A 22,495-nucleotide genomic window follows, 5' to 3' on the forward strand; every position below is an offset into this window, starting at 1 on the left:
AGGCTTAAATTGAAAAAAGTAGGGAAAACCACTAGGCCATTCACTGAAAAAAGAGTGTTAGTTACTCAGTCCCATCTGACCCTTTGCTACTCCATGGACTATACAGCCTGCTAGGCTCCTATGTCCATGCGATTTCCCAGGTAAGGAAAGTGGGAGGGGGTAGCCATTCCCTTCTCCGGGGGATTGTCCTTACCCAGGGGTCGAATCTGGATCCCTGCAAGTCTGGCGGATTCTTTACCCGCTGCGCCCTTAGGGATGCCAACACTCAGCAAATTCTGGGAAGAAGGGAGGGAAGGATTGTATGCACCTAGTCAAATTAAAGCAGTTTGATGCCCACCCCCGCAAAATACGCCCATCATGGGATTACTCTAGCCCAGGCTCCATCCTCTCTACCTGTGGAGGGGCGAGGATCAGAGGTCATCTTCAGACCTGGCCTTCAGAGAAGGGGGCCCCGTCCGAAGGAGGGCCAGGGTCTCTCCCAAGAGAACTCCGAAAGGTTAGAGGAGAGGAAAGCCCCAGTCTCGGGGCGGGGGAGTGCAGTGAGGCCATGGACACCAAGTTACAAGCCCGCCTCTCCACCACCCGCGTGCAGACTCGGCCCGCCCTCTTCCAAGGCGCCCCGCCCCTCTTGGCCGTCTGTCCCGCCCCTCTTGGCTGTCAGCCGCGCCCCTGCAGGGCGTCCCGACCCCGAGGGGTGTGCCCCGCCCTCCACAGCTCCTCGCCCCAGCCCTCTTGGCCGTCTGCCCCGCCCGCCCTGCACGGCGTCCCGCCCCCAAGGCTGTTTGCCCCGCCCCTCACGGCGCCGCTCCCCGCCCCTCCTGGCCGTCTGCCCCGCCCCTCCACGGAGCCGAGCCCCGCCTCCTGCGCGGCGTTTGGGCGCCGTGTCGGCTCGCGGTGCATGTTGGGGCCGTCGCCGGGGACAGCCAGGACCCCAACCGTCCCATGGCTGAGCGGAGCGGCCGCGGCGGCGGGACGCGCGGGGCCTCCGCGCTTCCGAGCCCCGACTACTACGAGCAGGTGGCCCACCTCCAGCAAGGGCTGCGGGACAGGTACGGCCTAGCTGGGGCGGGGGCGGGGAGTCGGCCGGCCCCAGGATCCATGGGAGCCCCGCCCCCGACCACGGTTCCCCTGGGCCGGAGTCCAGACCAGCCCTGTCCCCCGAACTCCCCAAGGACTGAGTTTACCGGAGACACTGCCCCCCCTCCGTGGGAGGTCCCCCGCGGGAATGTCCCTGGATGCTCCCAGAAGTGGGAGCCGGAGTCTCCTGCCTGTCACTCTCAATCAAAGCGTGTGAGTTTCTCTGGTCCCCTTCCACACGCCCCCTTCCCAGCCCTTCAGGTTGTCATCCAGTCCTGACAGCTGCACCCCCTCGGTGATGACAGGCCCAGGAACGCAGGCGGGAGAGTATGTGTGTGTGTGTGTGTTTGTCAAACATGCGCCCTGTTTAAATGCACGAGACTTTTTACAGGGCCAAATTTCCAGCGGGGGATGTCCCGACTTTAAGATGGTTCGTGATACGTTGCTTAAGACATGAAAAGATGAGAATCACTGAAAACCGCTTGATCACTGTAAAGAAAGAAAATTACACAGCAATTTACTATAAATATCTACATAAAAGATTAGTTGTTGAAGCTATTATTTAGCTGCTAAGTTAATTGGAGTTGGAAATCTCATTAGTCGACAAGAAAGGAAATAAAATTTTGGATCTCTTGATAAATAGCACCTTTAATGAGTGTTTAAAAGTTACAGAGTCATTTTACTGAAGAGGGGTGCTGCGCACTGTGATGATTCTGAAATGACAATAGTTACATGTAAGGTAAAGGCAGAAGTTACTGGTTTTGAAAAGGAATTGTATTCATCCTATGCTAAATTTAATTCCTGTCATATTATTTATAGAGCATCTGCAACAGGCCTCCTTAATTTTCCTCACCTTTTAATTTATTATTATTTATTTTGTTTAACTCTCAATCCTTTTCTACATCCTGTTTTCTTTCTGACATACCACTGCCCACCCACCCACTCACCTCTCCTCCAACTTAAAAAAAAAAAATCACTTCTTATAGTGCCTTCCCTGTGCCAAGTGTGAATCAACCAATTCCTGACTTATGCACATTCTTCAAGACTTCTAGGTAATGCATCAAGTGACTCGTATCCTGCCTACTCTGAGAATTCCAGGAGGACAGGAGCCATATAGAGCTGGACCTTCAGCTCATGTTAGAGTACCTGAAATGGCAGAGGGACTGGCTACATGTTTATTGAATGAGTAGAAATGTCAACCAGCTAGTGTCCAGGAGTGTGAATGTTATGTAGAACTGAGTAGCCACTCATTTACCACTAAATAGTGACCATTTTCCGGTCAATCAGGAAAATTGGCATCGTGATATTTCAAAAATGGTATTAAATGCACACACCTGATAATTAAGAGACAAAACATTGCTCTGTGCATCATACGCTTAAAGGGCTCATTGTTAAGAGTGGCTTCCTTACCCCAGGCCTTGAGTTATTTGTATCTCTTAACCCATGTTCTAATTTTATTTTTATTTTATTTTAATTTTTTGGTCTTACCATGTGGTCCGGACCAGGGATCAAACCCACAACCCCTGCATTAGAAGTGCAGAGTCTTAACCATTGGACCACCAGGGAAGTCCCCCTTAATCCAGGTTCTAATTTTAAAATGTTACTAGTTTGAATGATACCATTAAAACAAAAATGAAGTTAATTGTGAGTTATCATTTTTGTTTCCTGTGCTCAGAACACCTGGCCGTTTATAGTCCTTATGGTATGATAACTGTGTAACGATTATTATTCACTTTATGTTTAATACTTAATGGTTGCACTGTTAAGCAAGGTGAGGCTGTTGAAATTATATAAGGAATCTGAGTCATGCTTTATAGCCTATTCATGGTTCTGCCTTTGGAGGTTTTTTTTCATTTTTGAGTCAGTACAAATCTGTTACTGTGGGTATTCATTTTTCATTTTAAAAGTCCCTAACTAACTCTAATGCATAGGTAATAAACGCAGAGGCAAATAACTTTGGAGGCAGAGAAAACTGCAGGAAAAATGTAGAAACCAAGGTTCTAGTCCATGAATAGTTATGTGACCTTGAGCTGGTCATTCAGCTTCTCTGACCTGTTCATCACCAGAGATAGGGGCTTTGAGGTAAAGTAAGGCCGGAGATTTTGTTTGTTTGTTTAGTAGAGCGGTGAGATTCTGTTTTGTCTAACAGGAGCAAAAGATATTAAGAAGAGGTGGCAACAATACACAGAAGAACTATACAAAAAAGATCTTCATGATCCAGATAATCACAATGGTGTGATCACCAACCTAGAGCCAGACATCCTGGAATGCGGAGTCAAGTGGGCCTTAGGGAGTATCACTACGAAAAGCGAGTAGAGGTGATGGAATTCCAGTTGAGCTATTTCAAATCCTAAAAGATAATGCTGTAGAAGTGCTGCACTCAATATGCCAGCAAATTTGGAAAACTCAGCAGTGGCCACAGGACTGGAAAAGGTCGGTTTTCATTCCAGTCCCAAAGAAAGGCAATACCAAAGAATGATCAAACTACCGCACAATTGCACTCATCTCACACTCTAGTGAAGTAATGCTCAAAATTCTCCAAGCCAGGTTTCAGCAGTACGTGAACTGTGAACTTCCATGTGTTCAAGCTGGATTTAGAAAAGGCAGAGGAACCAGAGATCAAATTGCCAACATCATTTGGATCATCGAAAAAGCGAGAGTTCCAGAAAAACATCTGCTTTATTGACTATGCCAAAGCCTTTGACTGTGTGGATCACAACAAACTGTGGAAAATTCTTCAAGAGATGGGAATACCAAACCACCTGACCTGCCTCCTGAGGAATCTGTATGCACATTAGGAAGCAACAGTTAGAACTGGACATGGAACAACAGACTGGTCCCAAACTGGTAAAGGAGTACGTCAAGGCTGTATATTGTCAACCTGCTTATTTAACTTATATGCAGAGTACATCATGAGAAACAATGGGCTGGAAGAAGCACAAGCTGGAATCAAGATTGCCAGGAGAAATATCAATAACTCACATATGCAGATGATACCACCCTTATGGCAGAAAGTGAAGAAGAACTAAAGAGCCTCTTGATGAAAGTGAAAGAGGAGAGTGAAAAAGTTGGCTTAAAGCTCAACATTCAGAAAACTAAGATCATGGCATCTGGTCCCATCACTTCATGGCAAATAGATGGGGAAACAGTGGAAACAGTGACAGACTTTATTTTTGGGGGGCTCCAAAATCACTGCAGATGGTGACTGTAGCCATGAAATTAAAAGATGCTTGCTCCTTGGAAGAAAAGTTATGAGCAACCTAGACAGTATATTAAAAAGCAGAGACATTACTTTGCCAACAAAGGTCTTTCTAGTCCAAGCTGTGGTTTTTCCAGTAGTCATGTATGGATGTGAGAGTTGGACCAAGAAAGCTGAGCACTGAAGAATTGATGCTTTTGACCTGTGGTGTTGGAGAAGACTCTTGAGAGTCCCTTGGACTGCAAGGAGATCCAACCAGTCAATCCTAAAGGAGATCAGTCCTGAATATTCATTGGAAGGAATGATGCTAAAGCTGAAACCCCAATACTTTGGCCACCTGATGCAAAGAACTGACTCATTCGAAAAGACCTGATGCTCGGAAAGATTGAAGGCCGGAGGAGAAGGGGACAACAGAGGGTGAGATGGTTGGATGGCATCACCAACTCAATGGACATGAGTTTAGTAAACTCTGGGAGTTGGCAATGGACAGGGAGGCCTGGCATGTTGCAGTCCATGGGGTAGCAAAGAGTGAGACACGACTGAGCAGCTGAACTGAACTAAGAGCAGTGAGCCTTAAAGTAAAAGAGAGTTGAAAGCTGTTAGTTTTGCAAAGCAATGAGCAATGAATATTATTGTCTATATCCTATTTCAGTGTTTGGATGTACCTGTTTGTTTGACCAGTCCCAGTCACCGTAAGGACCTTTGTCTCCTAAAACTGGAGTTGTTTTGATGTCTGCAACCCCAGGTAGTCACAGCTGGTTTGTCAGTCTGGAAGTGTCTTGGGAATGAAAGAGAAAAAACAACTTGCCTTTTCTTGGTTCTTTTAAGAGGTGGGCCATTGCAGTGTTTAGTTCAGGTCAGTTGCTTAGTCGTGTCCGACTCTTTGCAACCCCCTGGACTGTAGCACGCCAGGCCTCCCTGTCCATCACCAACTCCTGGCAGTCCACTTCGTAAATAGTGTATTTCTAACCCACATTGTCTTAGCTGTTGTCATATATAGATGTAATTTCATATTCTGAATTTTTTCCTTTTTGTATAAGGTGTTTCCTCCGCATTGTGATGAAAGCCAGTCACTGAATCTAAAAGAGCCTGATGCAGTGATTTGTTACAATGTATCTAGTGCCACAAGCATGATAGCAACATAAATGTGGAATAGGCTCTTAGAATCATATAAAAACATCCCTTTGAAAGGCTATTAATCAGCCCTAGTTTTTTCAGTGCCCGTATTGATTCAGAGTGAGATACCATAATAGTCCAGAAATTGATGCTGAGATATTTGTTGAGTAAAGCTGAAGATGGTATTGAGACAAAAACAGAATAACAAGTGGCTTATAAGGAGAAAACTAAAGCTCGTGGCTGTGCTTTGAGGACCACCCAGGTGTGTAAAACTTTGAAAGGTCCAGGTCTAGGATGAGGTGATGGAAACTGGGACCTGTGAATATACATCCCAGGGCTGGGTATTTAAAGATTTTGAAATAGAGATTTAAAGTGCAGAAATTGCAAGATGATTCTCCCAATAAGCCTTTCTCTGGCTTTTTTGTTGGGGTAAATATCTTAAGTCTTAGATTTAGAAGAACAGATAGGAAAGTCAGTGTCGGGGTGGTGCCGTGTGGATGTGTTTAGAAAAATGAGCCTGTGATGAAGAGTTAATGAAATCGGCATCATTTTGTCTGGAATTAGAAGGCCAAGAGGTGTTTGACTGTAATGTTTTAGTTTTTGAAGTGTTACAGTAGAGAAGTGTGACCAGTGGATGTCTGTGTAGTGAAGATAGAGTAGGAACAAAGAAGTTTTACATTCTTTATTGAAAAGAACTGGTTGTTTGAGAGATGATGGATTTCTGTAAAGACTGTGGTCCTTTTCCATGTGAGGTCATAGGTGAATTTTTAAAATTATTTTGAAAAAAGGTCAAGCTTACAGAAAAGTTGCAGGTAAATAGGGCAAAAACCTCTAATATTCCCCTCAGCCTGATTTCTCAACTCTTAACATTTTACTTCATTTTCGTTCCCCCTTTCTATTTGTCTGCCTGTCTAAAAGCACGAGACTTGTCCAGACCATTTGAGAAGGGCAGGCATGTGATGCCCTGACACGGTTACCATATAACCCTTCTTGTCAGGAAACTGACATCGATACACCAATCCACAAACCCCAGTCAGATTTCAGCAGCTGTCCTAACACCTTTTTTTCCGGTCCAGGATTCCACCTGTGAACCTGTGTTAACGTGTCTCTCCAGCCTCTTCCAGTTTGGACACATTCCTCTTTTGTGTTCCTGGACACCCCAATCAGATTTCAGCAGCTGTCCTAACACCTTTTTTTTCCTGGTCCAGGATTCCACCTGTGAACCTGTGTTAACGAGTCTCTCCAGCCTCTCCCAGTCTGGACACATTCCTCTGTCTTGACCTGTCTTTTGTGTTCCTCACAGTTTCATAGGCTACACCTCTCATCCCAGAGGATAACCCTTCAGCTGGGTCCATCTGATGGTTCCTCGCAAACAGACAATGATTACGCTTTCCTGGTAGGAACACCATAGGCCTGAAGCAGGACATCAGGGACAAAAGTCATAGCCATGTTTAAGGATCTTCTGCTCTCGTCATTTAGTGTTAAACTGCTTACACTGTCCAGTCAGCCAATCCTTGTTATCATACTGATTGTAAAATCTTAGACGGGGAATAAAAATTTCTAACATGGAAGCCGTTATGCCATATTTGCTTCACATTCACTCTTAGTAATGAGAAAGTAAAGATCTGTTTGAAGCTACTAGTTTAAAAATTTGTGATTCTACAATTTTTTTTCTTTTTTAAACATAGGCACTTCCCAGCTAAGGAATGGGTTGTGTTCCACAAGCAGGGATTAGGTGTTTGGGTTTTGGACACCATTTTCCCTTTGAAAGAATTTTGGCTAAATAGTGGTTTTCATTCTAGATTACGCTAAGCAGAGAAATTTACTTATACTAAAGCTAACAGTATGACCTTTGGGGGTTTTAAGGGGAAAAAATGACTGAAGGAAAATAGAAGCTAACAATCAAGGGCTCCCAAGTGACCGTGCCTCAGCCCTTTCCCACGGGAAGCCACTGAGCCCTTCCTTTGCTGGAATCCTTGTCTTTGATTCACAGTCTTTTTGTTTGTTTGTTTGTTTAAAGACATTATATGATTTCTTTTTCACCCTTAGTTAATGTCAGCTTAGTGTTAGCAGCATGGCTTCAGTTGAAGCTGTTACTCTGGTGGTCACTGAGCAGAGTCTGCGGTTGAACATCCCCAGGGCTCTTTTTGAGGCGGGAATGGCTTCCTGTTCAGCGGTTTTCCCCTCCAGCCCCTGGGTTTTGGCCACTGCCACCATTTCTGCTGCCCAGTTTCCCCTGCTTCTCATCAGACCAGGTATGCAGGTGGGCATGCCCACTCAGTCCTCCAGCTTCCTGCCAGCACTCATCAGAAGCTCAGAAGCCTGCGTGGCGTAGCTCCTGGGAATGGCAGTCAGTGACCCATCATGATGGTGTTTCCAGGTTATACAAGGAAACACCCCCAGATCACAGTTGTGGTGTCAGGGACCTGATGTCCCCTAAATGTGAGTGAGGCCAGGTCTGCTTCTCAGTGACCCCTTCCTGACAGCCATGAGGCCCTGCCCAGGCCCGTCTGGTGGAAAACAGAATGAGCCCCCAACCTGAGGTCCAGGAAGGATTTAGGGTAGCCTCGTGTCTAGACCTGGTGGAATCCTCATAGCTCTCAGAGATGCTGGCCATGTTGTATTTTACATGTTTATCTTGTGTATTGTCTGTCCTTACCTCTTGAATGTCACTGCTTTAGAGTAGGAGCCTTAGTTGGTTTATTCACCAAGTCAATCTCCAGGGCTAGAGCAGAGCCTGGTTCATGATGGCACTCAAGAAATAATACTGTGGAGTGAATGAACCTGCTTTCCAGGCTTTTCTCACTGCATTTCCACATTTACTTCGAAAAGCTTGTTCTTTTTGCTTCATACTGGTGTCCTTTCTGCTTTTTGACTTCCCTAGTTCTTTTGTGTCTTGAATTTCAAATACAGCTGACATTTTCTGCTTCTTAAACAGAGAGGGTTACCCTAGTAACTCAGCTGGTTAGGAAGAGCCCCTGGAGAGGCGATAGGCTCCAGTATTCTTGGGCTTCCTTGGTGGCTCAAACAATAAAGAATCCGCCTGCAATGCGGAATACCTGGGTTCAACCCCTGGGTTGAGAGGATCCCCTAGAGAAGGGAAAGAACAGCTATCCATTCGAATATTCTTGCCTGGAGCATTCCATAGACAGAGGCAGCTGGGAGGGTCGCAGAGTCTCACATGACTGAGCGACTTTCACTTTCTTTTCACTTCAGACCAGAGAAGCATTTTCAAAAAGGAGATCATGTTCTAAATTTGACTGCCTGTTACTGACCAGTGTAATTTATTCATAAAATATTTCTTTATTATAGCGAAAAGAAGAGATTGGACCTGGAAAAGGAACTTTATGAATATCATCAGTCTGATATATGCAGGTAAGATATGACAGCAGAAAATTTTTAAGACCAGTTTGCCTAGCTCAGATGGTAAAGAATCTGCCTGCAGTGCAGGAGACTTGGGTTTGATCCCTGGATCAGGAAGATAATATGGAGAAAGAAATGGCAACCCACTCCAGGATTTTTGCCTGGAAAATCCTATGGACAGAGGAGCCTGGCAGGCTATACAGTCCATGGGGTCGCAAAGAGTCGGACATGACTTAGCGAGTAAACAACAATAAAAATTTAACCCTAATATATGTTACAAAAACCATCGTTGTAGTCCTGTTACTATTCCTTATTTCTGATGTGTAAATGTTTCAAGTAAACACTGCAATTGCATATAGTAACTATCAAGTGTAAGAATAAATTTGATTAAAATAGATTTTAAAAATTACTATATTTTCACTATTTGGTATTTGTGTAATTTCAGGAATCTATTTTGCTTAAATATCTTAAAAATAAGACACATTATAGTCTTATCTTTTGGGTCACAATTTAAACATAGTGAATCTGTGAATGACTAAGGCATAATTATTATAGCTGACCTTTTAGCAAAATGGTAGGCAGGGTTATGTGGTATCTTATTTTGGAGTTTCCAAACATTTCTTTATTTTGGGGGGCTCCGAAATCACTGCATATGGTGACTGCAGCCATGAAATTAAAAGACGCTTGCTCCTTGGAAGAAAAGCTATGACCAACCTAGACAGTATATTAAAAAGCAGAAACATACTTTGCCAACAAAGGCCCATCTAGTCAAAGCTGTGGTTTTTCCAGTAGTCATAGATATGGATGTGAGAGTTGGACTGTTAAGAAAGTTGAATGCTGAAGAATTGATGCTTTTGAATTGTGGTGTTGGAAGACTCTTGAGAGTCCCTTGGACTGCATGGAGATCCAACCAGTCCATTGTAAAGGAAATAAGTCCTGAATATTCACTGGAAGGACTGATTCTGAAGCTGAAACTCCATTACTTTGTCCACCTGATGTGAAGAACTGACACATTGGAAAAGACCCTGATGCTGAGAAAGATTGAAGGCAGGAGGAGAAGGGGACAACAGAGGATGAGATGGTTGGGTGGATTTGATGAACGTGAGTTTGAGTAGGCTCCGGGACTTGGTGATGGACAGGGAGGCCTGGCATGCTGCAGTCCATGGGGTCGCAAAGAGTCGGACACAACTGAGTGACTGAGCTGAATTGAAACGTTTCTTCACAATTTGAGCAGAGTTACAATCCATTTGTTATTATAAAATACTTTCATAATACAGTGCATTATTACAGTTTCTAACAAAAATTTAAAATATCTAAATGAGACCTTTTGGAGCACTTTAAATTTCTAAATTTTTAAAAATGTTTATGAGTTATAGTGTATACTTTAATTCTGTTTCTATATGAGCAGGTAGGAGAAGGCAATGGCAACCCACTCCAGTACTCTTGCCTGGAAAATCCCATGGACGGAGGATCCTGGTAGGCTGCAAGTCCATGGGGTCGCTAAGAGTGGGACACAACTGAGTGACTTCACTTTCACTTTTCACTTTCATGCATTGGAGGAGGAAATGGCAACCCACTCCAGTGTTCTTGCCTAGAGCACCCCAGGAATGGTGGAGCCTGGTGGGCTGCCGTCTGTGGGGTCGCACAGAGTCGGGTATAACTGAAGCAACTTAGCAGCACCAGCAGCAGCATGAACAGGTAGTTTTGAAGCTGTCTGTCGCATAAAAGAATGCTAATGGGCTGTTCACCTGCACAGGGCCACATAGACCCTTGCTTTTGACACCACACTTAATTTTGAGAAAGAAATCCATGTAAATCTTTATGTGTGAGTGGTGTAATGTGGTCTTGTATCCATTTCTCAGGAGAGTTATGCCTAGAGGTGATACCTCAGTGATGTTGCATTAATTTCCTCTCTAAAGATGCATATACATTCTGTCCTTTAGGCTGCAGCATTTGGGTAAAATATCTAAGAATACACTGTCTCATTAACAGTTTTGTTAAAGCAAATCCTTAGATTTGTCCAAGTCTAACGCCATTGTTTAAAAATCTGCTTTTACTTTTCTAGAGCTAAGCTGAAGTATATAAAGCTAAAGAAGTACCTGAAGGAAATATGTGAATCAGAAAAGAAGGCTCGTATTCGAAACCAAGAATATTTACAGCAGTTCGAGCGGATCCAAGCTAACATTACTGCAAGTTTAGAGAAGCTGCAAGAACTGAAGGTGGTGTTTTGTACTGTTTTTTGTTTATGTTTTTGTTTTCTTGTCCTTTTTTGCTAAGATTGGGAATGGCGAGAATAAGTTTCAGATCTGTGACAGTCACTAATGTTAGGTGGTTTATCCAGAAGATTAACTGTCATTTTTTTTCCAGGAATTAGTTACCATATGGCCACATTTTGATAAGACAAGTTGAAATTGCATGTTCTCAGATTTCTGCTTTAGTTGAGTTACTGGAATGTCTGTGCTTTGTTATACTATACAGGTGGTTAACTTAAACAGGCATGGCCACTAGCCATACCTGGCCCCTCACCTGGTACCTGGTATTTCTTGGCATCATCAGGATATCTTGCAGAGACTGGCTTCTTCTTCAGAGGGTTCTTTTTCTCTGGCGTGGGTCCCTCTGTTCTGGGCAGGCCAGGTGTCAGGAGGAAACTGAGAGGGAGAACTGGTCCAAGGAGTTGGTCCTCATGCCCATCGAGTCTGAGAATCAGAATAGCTTCCCCTTCCCTGCCATCTCTCACCCTGGCTCCCCACTCCCTTAGGCTGCTTGACAAACTGTGCCAAGTGTGGAGGGCGAGGCCTCTTTTCTCACTATTTGTGCTGCTCAGGGCTTTTACCTGACTTAACCCACCTGCTCACCAGTTACAGGAGAAGTTGGCTTCAGCACTCCTTTTTTTCCCTCTTGAACTTTCCCCCCAGCCTTGTATTATAGAAGTTTTAAGTATGCAGGAAAAGAATTATTGTAATAAACATTCATGCTATGGTCTGAACGTTTGTGTCACCCTGCCCAAATTCATATGTTGAAATCCTAACCCCACAAAAGTGTATTATTAGTGGATGGGGCCTTTGAGAGGTGCTTAAGTCACAAGAGTGGGACACTCATGAATGGGATTAGTGCCTCATAGCAGAGGCTCCAGGGCACTCCTGGCCCCTTCCACCTGAGGACACAGTGAGAAGATGGTACCTCTGAACCAGGATGGGGGCTCTCTCCAGAAGACCACCTTGATCTTGGCTTCCAGCCTCCACAACTCATAAACAATTCCTGAGCCGCCCAACCAGCACTGTTTTATTATAGCAGCCTAAATGAACTGACATCTTGTGATTTATCCAGTTATAAATATAAATATTTACAACAGTTATAAATATTTTGCTATGTTTGCTTGGCCAGTGTCTGTGTGTGTGTATTTATTCCTGAGCCATTGAAAGCAAGCTGCAGAAACCATGACGTTTCTCCCCTAAATACTTAAGTGTGGATTCTCCAAAAACAAGGACAGTCTCCTCCGTAATCATACCATTATCACATCTAAGAAGATTACTAATGATTCTATAATATTTAATATTCAGTTGATATTTTAGTTTCTGCAGGTCCCTTCAAAAGTCTGTTTTTCCAGACCAGGAGCCAACCAGGGTTCACATGTTATATTTGTTATTGTGTTCTTTTTTTAATCTGTTAATCTGATTTGGTCTCCTACCACTCTTCCTTTTTTTTTTTTCCAAATGATACTGCCTTTTTGAAGAAGGCAGTCCAGTCGTTTGTAGGATGACTTACATTCTGAATTTGACTTGTTATTTTTTTGGGGTGTCATTTAACTTGTGTAGTGTTCCCTGTATTTCTTGTGAACTAGAAATTCAGCCTAGACTAGCACCTCCCAGTAGGGCTTTGTGGCGATGGGAACCTTCTCTCTATAGATGCTGTCTGATACGGTTGCCACTAGCCATACATGGTGTTGAGCACTTAAAATGTAGCTTGGGACACTGAGGACTGAGTTTTGGTGTTAGTTAAATTTAAATAGTCATGGCTGAAGTTATATACACCCTGATGTATCCGGTCAGGAGGTACATGAGCTATGATGCCGGGTGGTCCTGCTTGAACGAGGCTGAGTTTGATGTCTTGGTTAATACGGCAGTCTGTAGGTCTCTCTATCGTAAGGTACCTTTCTCTGCTTTGACAATTAGTAAATAATCTGCAGAGTGGTGGCTTGGCATCTTGGGAATACCTTGTTCCTCAGCAGCCTTTTGCCTAGTGGTTTTAGGATCCATTAATGATGCCTGAATCAGTTATAGTGGAAGTTGTGAAATGTTTCTAATTTGATCTTATCTTCTGTCAATACCTTTGTTAGCTGGCATTTCATGAAGACCTTTCTTTCCTCCTTCTCCCTCCCACAATTCACTGTGGGCTTGTGAATTTTTATTTCATCATTACGTTATCAGTTACTATAATTATTCTTTTGCTCTTCACATTTTCCTGTCCTTTTGACAGGATGTTCCAGGTTTACCTTCTGCTTCCCTGCCTCAGACCTGGAATTAGGCTCTTATGTGAGGAACTGTGAGTACAGCTCACAGTGCAGCTCTGTACCAGTTTGAGTGCAGAGGGGTACTTAGAAGCCAAGATTTGCAGGCTGGCTGTGCTCAGCTAATAGTCTTAACTACAGCCCTTCAGGTTTTCCCCTCTCAGTATTCAGGTAGAGTGCTTAAGGCTCAGTTCATGAATGTAAACCAGAGAATCAGTGGTGCTGTGAAGACATGCTCCCCCTCCCTTTCCTGCCCCCTTCATCCTCCCCCTCCACCCCCACTCCCCACCGTGGCAGCTTGTCATTAGCATTTTTCCTCAGGTGTCCTTTGGTCTTGTCTGTTTGGCTCTTCTCTGAAGCTGATCCTGAGACAGGGTCTGGCTGTTAGTGGCTTTCATGGGAAGTGCAAGGATGCTGCAGGTGGGTAGCTGAGACAAGGAAGGACAGGTGACCAAAGCAGGGTGTTAAGTCAGCTCCAGTCGGCACATGGAGATTAATCCCACAGGGATGCTCCACTGAGTGGTTCAGAGCATTTGGGAGATGCATCTCCCGGCTGCTAAGCATCACTGGTTGAGAGCTGATGGGGGAGAGGTACAGAGGGTGAGGTTCCATTACCTATGTGCTCCTGTGGGCAGAACAGCTTCCCCAGGGCCTGAGGAGCCTTCAGCACAGAGACAGGGGTGCTGGAACCTAGGATCACCCAGAAAGCTTCCAGGGTCGTATAAGGAGCATTGCCAGCCTCCACTTTAGCCTCCTGCATTCAAGTACGAGGCACGGGGCTGGCATGACAGGGCTCAGGGAAGGTCCCCAGGGTCGGGGAGCAAGTCCCTATCTGGTCCTGTGTCTCCTTCCCCTGAAATCCTTGAGTATAAGAAAACATTTGTAAGCCATAGGAAGAAAGAGTTTTTGCTTAAAACTTATTATTTAATAAACCTCTTTATTTTGAGGTGTTTATTTTGTAAACCACCCCTCATCTCTTTTTAAAGATATTTTCTCTTGGCATTTGTAGAGGATGCCTGCTGAAAGCTCTTGGGCTTAAAAATTAAATATCTGTTTAGTTCAAAAGAGTAGATATAGAACAGAGAGAAGTAAATTGTATTTTCTTAATGGCCTTCTTTATCTTTTCTTGGCTTATTTTGTCATTTTTACTGGCCTTATTAAACTTTGATTTAATTAGGTATCTCTTTATATCATTACTGCCATCTATTGTGTTAATTGCACTGTGATAGAGAAAAAAGAAGTCCCTGCTTAACTGTTACTAAAAATGGGCCATCATATAATACATTTTAAGATATTTTGAGGGAGACAAGTCAATTTTGGTTATTATTGTCTGTTCACTTTTTGAGTGTCAAAACAAAAACTTGGGCCCATTTTGTATTTAGACTGAGAACTGAGAAAACAGTTTTCTAATTTATTATCTCATAGGTGTGTTTCTAATTGCAGAGCATCACTGCCTCATTTGGAAAATGTTCTATGATGGAAAATTATCTGTGATGACCACAGTCAAGGGCTTTTTAAGGCTTTAATTACTAACATATGAATCAAAGTGCTTTCTATGCCTTGCTTTTAAGGAAAAGTCACTTCATAATGGAGTCACGTTCATCAGTTAGAGCGTGATAGTGACACTGACATCTTTAAGTTATTAGGGCCGGAGCAAACCTGATGCCTACAGTGCTGATCACAAATGTCCACAGGGCATGTGTATCCCTAAGAAACGGCATGTGTTTCCAGTTGATGGTCTAGCAGATAATATACTCAGTGGCTGTGACGAATAGGACCAGGATACTATGTAGATATCGTTCAGATAAGAAATCAGTAGGATTGCTTTCTTTTCCCTTTTTAAGGACAGAACTTTTCAGAGAACATCATCTAATGTGTTACTTTCATGATAAAATAACTGGATTTTCATGATAGCTTAATATCATCAAGGTTTTATTTCCTGAATTTATGAAAGGCTAAGTAAAACTTCCATCAATGTTATTTTATTTAAAATATATAACATTTTACAGAATTCAGCTCTTGATATGTGTTGTTTGTGAAATTGTGTGGTTTCTAAGATAAGCTGAATTTCTCAGCTATATCAGCTTCTACTGTCTCTTTACTGTTCCTTTTATGTTGTAAAGACTGAAAAATATAGACAGGTGTTGGTTGTAATAATATCCTCCACAAAATCAAACTTTGTTTATTTTTAGATTGAATTTGAGACTCAAATTAAGAAGATGCAATTACTCTCAAAAGATAGCCTGGGGAAAAAAGGTGAACTGAAAGATGAAAACAAAGAAAAGGTAGTAAGTTAAAATGATAAACTTTCTGTTAACAGAAGATTTTTGGAGTGTTCATGTTTTAAGATTGTTTTAAATAAGATCATCTTATTACAGAGATCTTTTTGATTACACTCTATGATTATTTAAAGACATTTGCTTATAGAGTATTGCTTTAGTGTATAATTCAATTAAACTTGCTGAAAGGCAGTCACTGTGGCTGCAAAAGAGATATATCCCAAAGAAAACCTCAGTGTTGTTAGCAGATGAAATTGTGTTTTTATAATGCTTTGTAGCTGCTTTTTTCTTCATTCCAGAAATATTTTAAATGAGTGGTAAACAAAATGGGCATTTTGCTGCTTTTCTTTGTATACATAATTTTGTACATTTTAACCTTTTCATAGATAAAGTGGAAAGAAAGGATTGCATATCTCAGCAGCAGACAAAAAAGAACGGCAAGGAATACTTTAAATAAATTCTGCTATGTATCTGCTGTAATGCAGGCTTCTAATCCTCCTCCCTATCTCCATATAAATGATTCTGTTCAAGACCATAGATGTTTTCTTCACTAAAAGCAGTAAAGCTCTTTTAGATGAAATGTCTAAAAACATCTTGTAATAACTTGGAGCATGCTGGCAAGAGTAGTCACTTGTGACTATGTGTGAAACCCCCTCAGCAAGTCGATATTGTAATAAGCAAAACCGGGAGCATCACTCCATTATTCAGAGAAGCCAACAGCGTGCTTGCTCCTTAGGCTGCAGCATTCATTAAGAAAAGCTTCCTGGGCTGAAAGCTGGAAACAGATGATAACGGGATATGATTTTCATATTTAATGCTTTCCTTGGAAGAGTATGTGTGCTACAGATTGATAGAAGAATCAACTGCTACTTTACTAAAAGACTTTCAGGTTTGCCCTATAGCTACCGATGGAATCATTCAGCCAAGAAATTAACTTTTTCTCCTTTTACCTGCTTTATATATCTGCTAAGCAGGCTGCCTGGCTGCCAGTAAATGTTATTATGCAGTTAACTGTTTGGTATTTAAGACTCTTATCAGAAAAGAAACAGAGGCCACACTATTTTGTTTTTATAGTAGGAGCAAGGTTTTAGTTTTTCTTTTTTTTCCGTGCATTAGCAGGCATTAATCTGAGTTTATAGAAAGTTTTAGTTTTCTTTCCCAAAGATTAAAAAGTTAAAAAACCTAGAATTTAGAGCATTCTTTAAGCTGTAGGATATAAAACACCAAGCCCCAGCAACCTTGGCCTATATGAAAAGGCCTTTAATGTTAAATGACTTTTCTGCTATTAGATGTACACCAAATGTGGTGTGATGTGATAGACTTCTGAGCCATTCAGGCAGTCTTTCTGTTTGACATTTGGTCATGAAATAATTGACATGTTTTTAAATCTATAATCCAGTTTGTTCTTTCTGTGCTGTTCCTGATAGTCACATTGTTAGTATGGCAGTGTCAATGGTACTTAAGTAAAACGGAAGATTTTTTTTTCTATTGGTACTACTGATTCCTTACCTTACATATAGTTATACAGTTTCCTTTTCAGTCATATTTATTAGGGCAAGAGACATATAGCGGCCAACCCCCTAACATGTTACACAGAATAATTAGAAGTGTTTCATTTTTACTGAAAAGTGTTACCTCCTTAAAAGCTTTGACTGTTGGCAGTATGTAAGAATCAATTAGGTAACACTTTGAGACATTTATAAGTTTCCTTTTTCAATTTCCCATTGCTGTTCCATCAATAAAAAGATAAAGACATTACAGCAAAATCCCAAAGTAGTTCAGTCAGTTCAGTTCAGTTCAGTCTCTCAGTCATGTCTGACTCTTTGCAATGCCATGGACTACAGCATGCCAGACTTCCCTGTCCATCACCAGCTCCTGGAGCCTACTCAAACTCATGTCCATCGAGTCAGTGATGCCATCCAAACATTATCATCCTCTTTTGTCCCCTTCTCCTGCTGTCAGTCTTTCCCAGCATCAGGGTCTTTTCCAGTGGGTCAGTTCTTCACATCACGTAGCCAAAGTATTAGAATTAATTAACAGGAAAGACAAAGTTCAGGTCCCAGTTTGAATTCTCACAAATTTTGCTATCATATAGTCATCCTGCTCTATTATACATTGTCATTTTTTACTTTGGGGTAGACTCTAATACCATTGGTCTCTAGGCATGTTCTCCTTGCCCAGTTTTATTATGTATCAGCAGTGACTAGGACATGTACCTAAAAACACATCAAAACATACGTACCCAGGAGAGGTGGAGATGGCATTTGTGAATGAGAGCATAATCTTTGAGGTGGGGTTTCTGAAGTTTCTAAACTGCTACACGATAAAATATATGCCCCTAAAAGCAGAAGTGAACTGGGTACTTCACAGAAAATTATGCCATACCAGGGCTGAAGAATGTAAAGGATGAGAGAATTTCATCACAGGGCTACAAGCTGGTTGAAAAGTTCCACTCCCACTGTTGGAAACTTCCCTGCCAGGGTCACATGGAAAATGGCTGTGCAGGTTGTTATTTCCACTTCTAATCCTAATAGTAAGAACAGGGAACAGTCGCTGCACATCTGTTTTGTCAAGGCCTTCAGTAAGCAGTTTATATTCATCAACTCATTTAATCCTGTCGACAGTTCTGGAAGTAGATGCTGTTGTTACCCTCATTTTAGAGGAAGGCTCAGAGAAGTTAGTTGACTTGCCAAAGACTGCGCTGCTTGCAGGAGCCCAAGTTCAAACTCAGACCATGTCCATCTTATTAGTTATCTTGCTGCCACTGCCTTCTAAGGTAGTCTGGGTGAAATGCTCTTCAAAAGTTAGGAGAAATCCCTGGTCGAATAAAAGCAGACTCGTCTTATGGTGCAAAATAGTTCAGTTATCCATTTAGATGCATTTTCACCTAAGCATAGGGGAGACTGAGATGGTCTCCCTTGCTGCTGGACTAGTCCAGCTGGATCAGGTGAGATGGGATTCTGTACTGGTTGAAGTGGAGTGAGAAATTAGACATACACTTCAGATTTCATTATGAGGAATTCTTGTGTTATTGTGTAACCCAATTTGAGTTTAACTCAGTTTTGAGTGTTGTGGCATGACAGATGGGCAATGGAGTCCTTGTATCTGGGTTTGAATCCTGTGACCAAGAGCAAATTGTCTGCCCTTGCTAAGTCTTCCTGGAGTGGGTATAACAAAAATGGTTGTTTCAAGGGTTTAAAAAGTAACCAATAGAAGTTACCTTGACACCTGGTAAGTGCTTGGCACATGTCCACTGATTTTTCTGTCACTGTAGTCAGCCATCTTCCTGCTCCCCTGGGGTGGCCGTACTGAGGAGTCCTGACGTCACACCGCTTACCTGTGGTAGTGAGGCCAGAGGTACCTACCAATTAGGAAATGAAAAGGAAAGCCACCTGGTGGTAACAACACGTATTAGATGATTTTAGCGTCATGACAGTACCAAAAAATTTAAAAGATGTACCTTTGAAGCCTGAATTTAATGGACCCATTTTGAAATTTTAATAGTTCCGACTTCTATTAGATTTAGTGGCCAGAAATGTCTCCTTTTGGCTACAGTTGTGAAAATTTGGTTGAGTCTCTCATCTACCCCAGTGGCAAAATGAAAAGTTAAAAATCACATTGTCATGGAGTCTCAGTCTGCCTGGACTGCCATAGCAAGACAGCCCAGACTGGGTAGCTTGAACAACAAATCTATTTTGTCACGGGCTGGATGTCAGATCTAGGTGCCAGCTGGGGTGGTTTCTGGTGCGAGCTCTGAGTTGCAGACTGTCCTCTCTCTCTGTACTTGTGTGTCCTTTCCTCTGTGCATGTGTGTGGAGATAGATAGATCTCTGGTCTGTTCCTCTTCTAAGCCCAGCAGTCTACTTGATTGATAGACCTCATTTAACCTTTATTAAGTTCAGTTCAGTTCAGTTCAGTCGCTTAGTCGTGTCCGACTCTTTGTGACCCCATGAATCGCAGCAGGGCAGGCCTCCCTGTCCATCACCATTTCCCGGAGTTCACTCAGACTCATGTCCATCAAGTCCGTGATGCCATCCAGCCATCTCATCCTGGGTTGTCCCCTTCTCCTCCTGCCCCCAATCTCTCCCAGCATCAGAGTCTTTTCCAATGAGTCATCTCTTCGCATGAGGTGTCCAAAGTACTGGAGCTTCAGCTTTAGCATCATTCGTTCCAAAGAAATCCCAGGGTTGATCTCCTTCAGAATGGACTGGTTGGATCTCCTTGCAGTCCAAGGGACCCTCAAGAGTCTTCTCCAACACCACAGTTCAAACGCACAGTTTAACCTTGATTACCTCCTCCTAAATCTTATCTCCACATACAGTCACATTGGAGGTTAGGATTTGAACATAAGAATTTAGGAAAGGACACAATGCAGTCTGACACATAATAAAGTGAAAGAATTCCTTCAGGATTGTTACGTGTGAATTTTTATTAAGAGATTTGGGGAAGTCTCACTGTGACTTAAGGACTTGTTTACATAGAAACTAAGAGCAGTAATAGTACTGTGTGAAAAGATGGAAATTAGGTCTGACAGCTCCATTTTTCTATTCCGCATTCATCATGATACTAATTTCCTTATCTGTGGGGAAAAATAATAAGAAAAATAAAGATTACTGCCACATTCTGCAAAACATGCAGAATAACATAAATATATTTTTTCAAAGTGCAATAATGGTCAAGGTCCACCTGCTTTGAAAACTGTAGTTGGTGATTATTAGCTGAGAAATTGTTATAGTAGTTCTAAATTTGCTGCTCTCTTCAGCAGTGTGGCCTTTCCTCCTTCCCTCAGTAAAGATGAACTCCTGGTTTTAAAAGTTACCTTCTGTTCACTAATAAGTCTTTTCAGTTATATTCATTTGCTTTGCTATAACTTTCTCCATATGCTTTCAGTTTATTTAAACTAAAAAAAAAAAAATTTCACCCATTTCTTATATTCCCCACTCATCCACCTCTGGCAACCATCAGTCTGTTCTCTGTATCTGTGAACTTGGTTTGTATTTGTATTTGTTTTTTTTTTTAATCCAAATGTAAGAGAGATTGGGCTTCCCAGGTGGCTCAGTGGTTAAAAAAAAAATCCTCCTGTCATGCAGGAGATGCAGGTTTAATCCCTGGGTCGGGAAGATCCCCTGGAAGAAGGCATGGCAACCCACTCAAATATTCTTGTCTGGAGAATCCCATGGACAGAGGAGCCTGTCGGGCTACAGTCCATAGGGTTGCAAAGAGCATGCACGCACGTAAGAGAGATTATACATTATTTGTATGACTTATTTCACTTAGCATAATGCCTCAAAGTTTATTCACATTGTTGCAAATGGCAGGATTTCCTTCTTTTTTATAGCTGAATAATATGCCATTGTATATTTGTACCACTTCTTTACCCATTCAGCCATTATTGGACTATTAGATTGCTTCCGTATCTTGGCTATTGTGAATAATGTTGCCATGTACGTGGGGGTGCAGATATCTTTTCAAGATAGCGCCTTTGATTTATTGGAATTGCTAGATCATATGGTAGTTCTAGTTTTAACTTTTGAGGTATCTCCATACTGTTTTCATAGTAGCTGTACCAGTTACATTCCCACCAACAGTATACAGGCATTTCCTTTTTTCCACATCCTCACCAATACTTGCTATTTCTTGTTTCAGTAATAGCCATTTTAACATGCGTGAGGTGATATCTATCTGTGGTTTTCATTTCCTTTTCCCTGATTATTTAGTGAAGTTGAACATGTTTTCCTATGCTTTTTGGCCATTTGTATGTCTTCTTGTAAAAATGTATATTCAGACTTTTCTGTCCATTATTTTTGCTCTTGAGTTGATGAGTTCTTTATACATTTTGGATATTGGCCCTTTATCAATATATCAAGACTTCCTGGTGGTTCAGCTGGTAAAGAATCCAGCTGCAATGCAGGAGACCTGGGTTCTATCCCTGGGTTAGGAAGATCCTCTAGAGAAGGCAACAGCTACCCACTCCAGTATTCTGGCCTGGAGAATTGCATGGACTATATAGTCCAAGGGGTCACAAAGTGTCAGACATGACTGAGTGACTTTCACTTTCATCAATATATCATTTGCAGATATTCCCTCCCATTCGATAGTTTTCCTTTTGGGTGATGGTTTTCTTTGCTGTTCAGAAGCTTTCTAGTAGTCTTTCTTGTTTGTTTCTGCTTTTGTTACGTTTGCTTTTGGTGTCAGATTCAAAAATCATTGCCATGGACTTATTAAAGAGCTTAGCATCTGTGTTTTCCTCTAAGAGTTTTATGGTTTTGTAAAACATTCAAGTCTTGAATTCATTTTGAGTTAATTTTTGTGTATGGTATGAGCTAATGATCTGCTGCTGCTGCTGCTGCTGCTAAGTCGCTTCAGTTGTGTCCGACTCTGTGTGATCTAGGTTCATTTTTTTTCATGTGGCTGTCTAGTTTTCTTAACACCATTTGTTGACGAGACTGTCCTTTTTCCATTGTATATTCTTGGCTCCTTTGTTGTAAATTAATGACCGTATGCATGGGTTTATTTCTGTGGTCTTTGTTCTGTTCCATTAATCTATGTGTCTGTTTTTTTATGGCAGTACCATACTGTTTTAATTACTGTAGCTTTGTAATATATTTCAAAATAAAACCGCATGATGCTGCTAGCTTTGCTCTTCTTTCTCAAGATTGCTTTAGCTATTTGGGTCTTTTGTGTTTTCACAGAAATTTTAAGATTGCTTTGATTCTGTGAAAAATTCTGCTGGAGTTTTGATAAGGATTACATTGAATCTGTAGATTGCTTTAGGGAATATGGCCCTTTTAACAATATTAATTCTTCCAATCCATGAGCACAGACTATCTTTCTACTTATTTGTGTCTTTTCCAGTGTTTTTCATTAATGTTTTATAGTTTTCAACATGAAATCCTTCACTTCCTTGGTTATATTTATTCCTAGGTATTTTTATGTAGTTATGAATGAGACAGT

At 41.9% G+C, this 22,495-nt stretch overlaps 1 protein-coding gene across 14 annotated transcripts in view; it reads left to right on the plus strand.

Annotated features, from left to right (window-relative positions):
• Nucleotides 1-847: 847 nt before the first annotated feature.
• KIZ (kizuna centrosomal protein) overlaps nt 848-22,495 on the plus strand; it is an 88,020-nt gene continuing 66,372 nt past the window's right edge. For 2 of the 14 annotated variants that reach the window (XM_069546481.1, XM_069546486.1), the window contains exons 1-4: nt 848-1,049; nt 8,705-8,767; nt 10,821-10,974; nt 15,455-15,547. In XM_069546481.1, coding sequence (XP_069402582.1) covers nt 943-1,049; nt 8,705-8,767; nt 10,821-10,974; nt 15,455-15,547 — 417 coding nt within the window. In that variant the 5' untranslated portion in view covers nt 848-942. Of the gene's footprint in view, nt 1,050-1,119; nt 1,291-3,498; nt 4,694-8,704; nt 8,768-10,820; nt 10,975-15,454; nt 15,551-22,495 lie in introns of those variants that run through there. The other 12 variants (XM_069546485.1, XM_069546482.1, XM_069546494.1 and 9 more) reach the window with 10 other exon arrangements.

The sequence above is a fragment of the Ovis canadensis genome, chromosome 13, assembly GCF_042477335.2.
Source record: "Ovis canadensis isolate MfBH-ARS-UI-01 breed Bighorn chromosome 13, ARS-UI_OviCan_v2, whole genome shotgun sequence".
Lineage (NCBI taxonomy): Eukaryota > Metazoa > Chordata > Mammalia > Artiodactyla > Bovidae > Ovis > Ovis canadensis.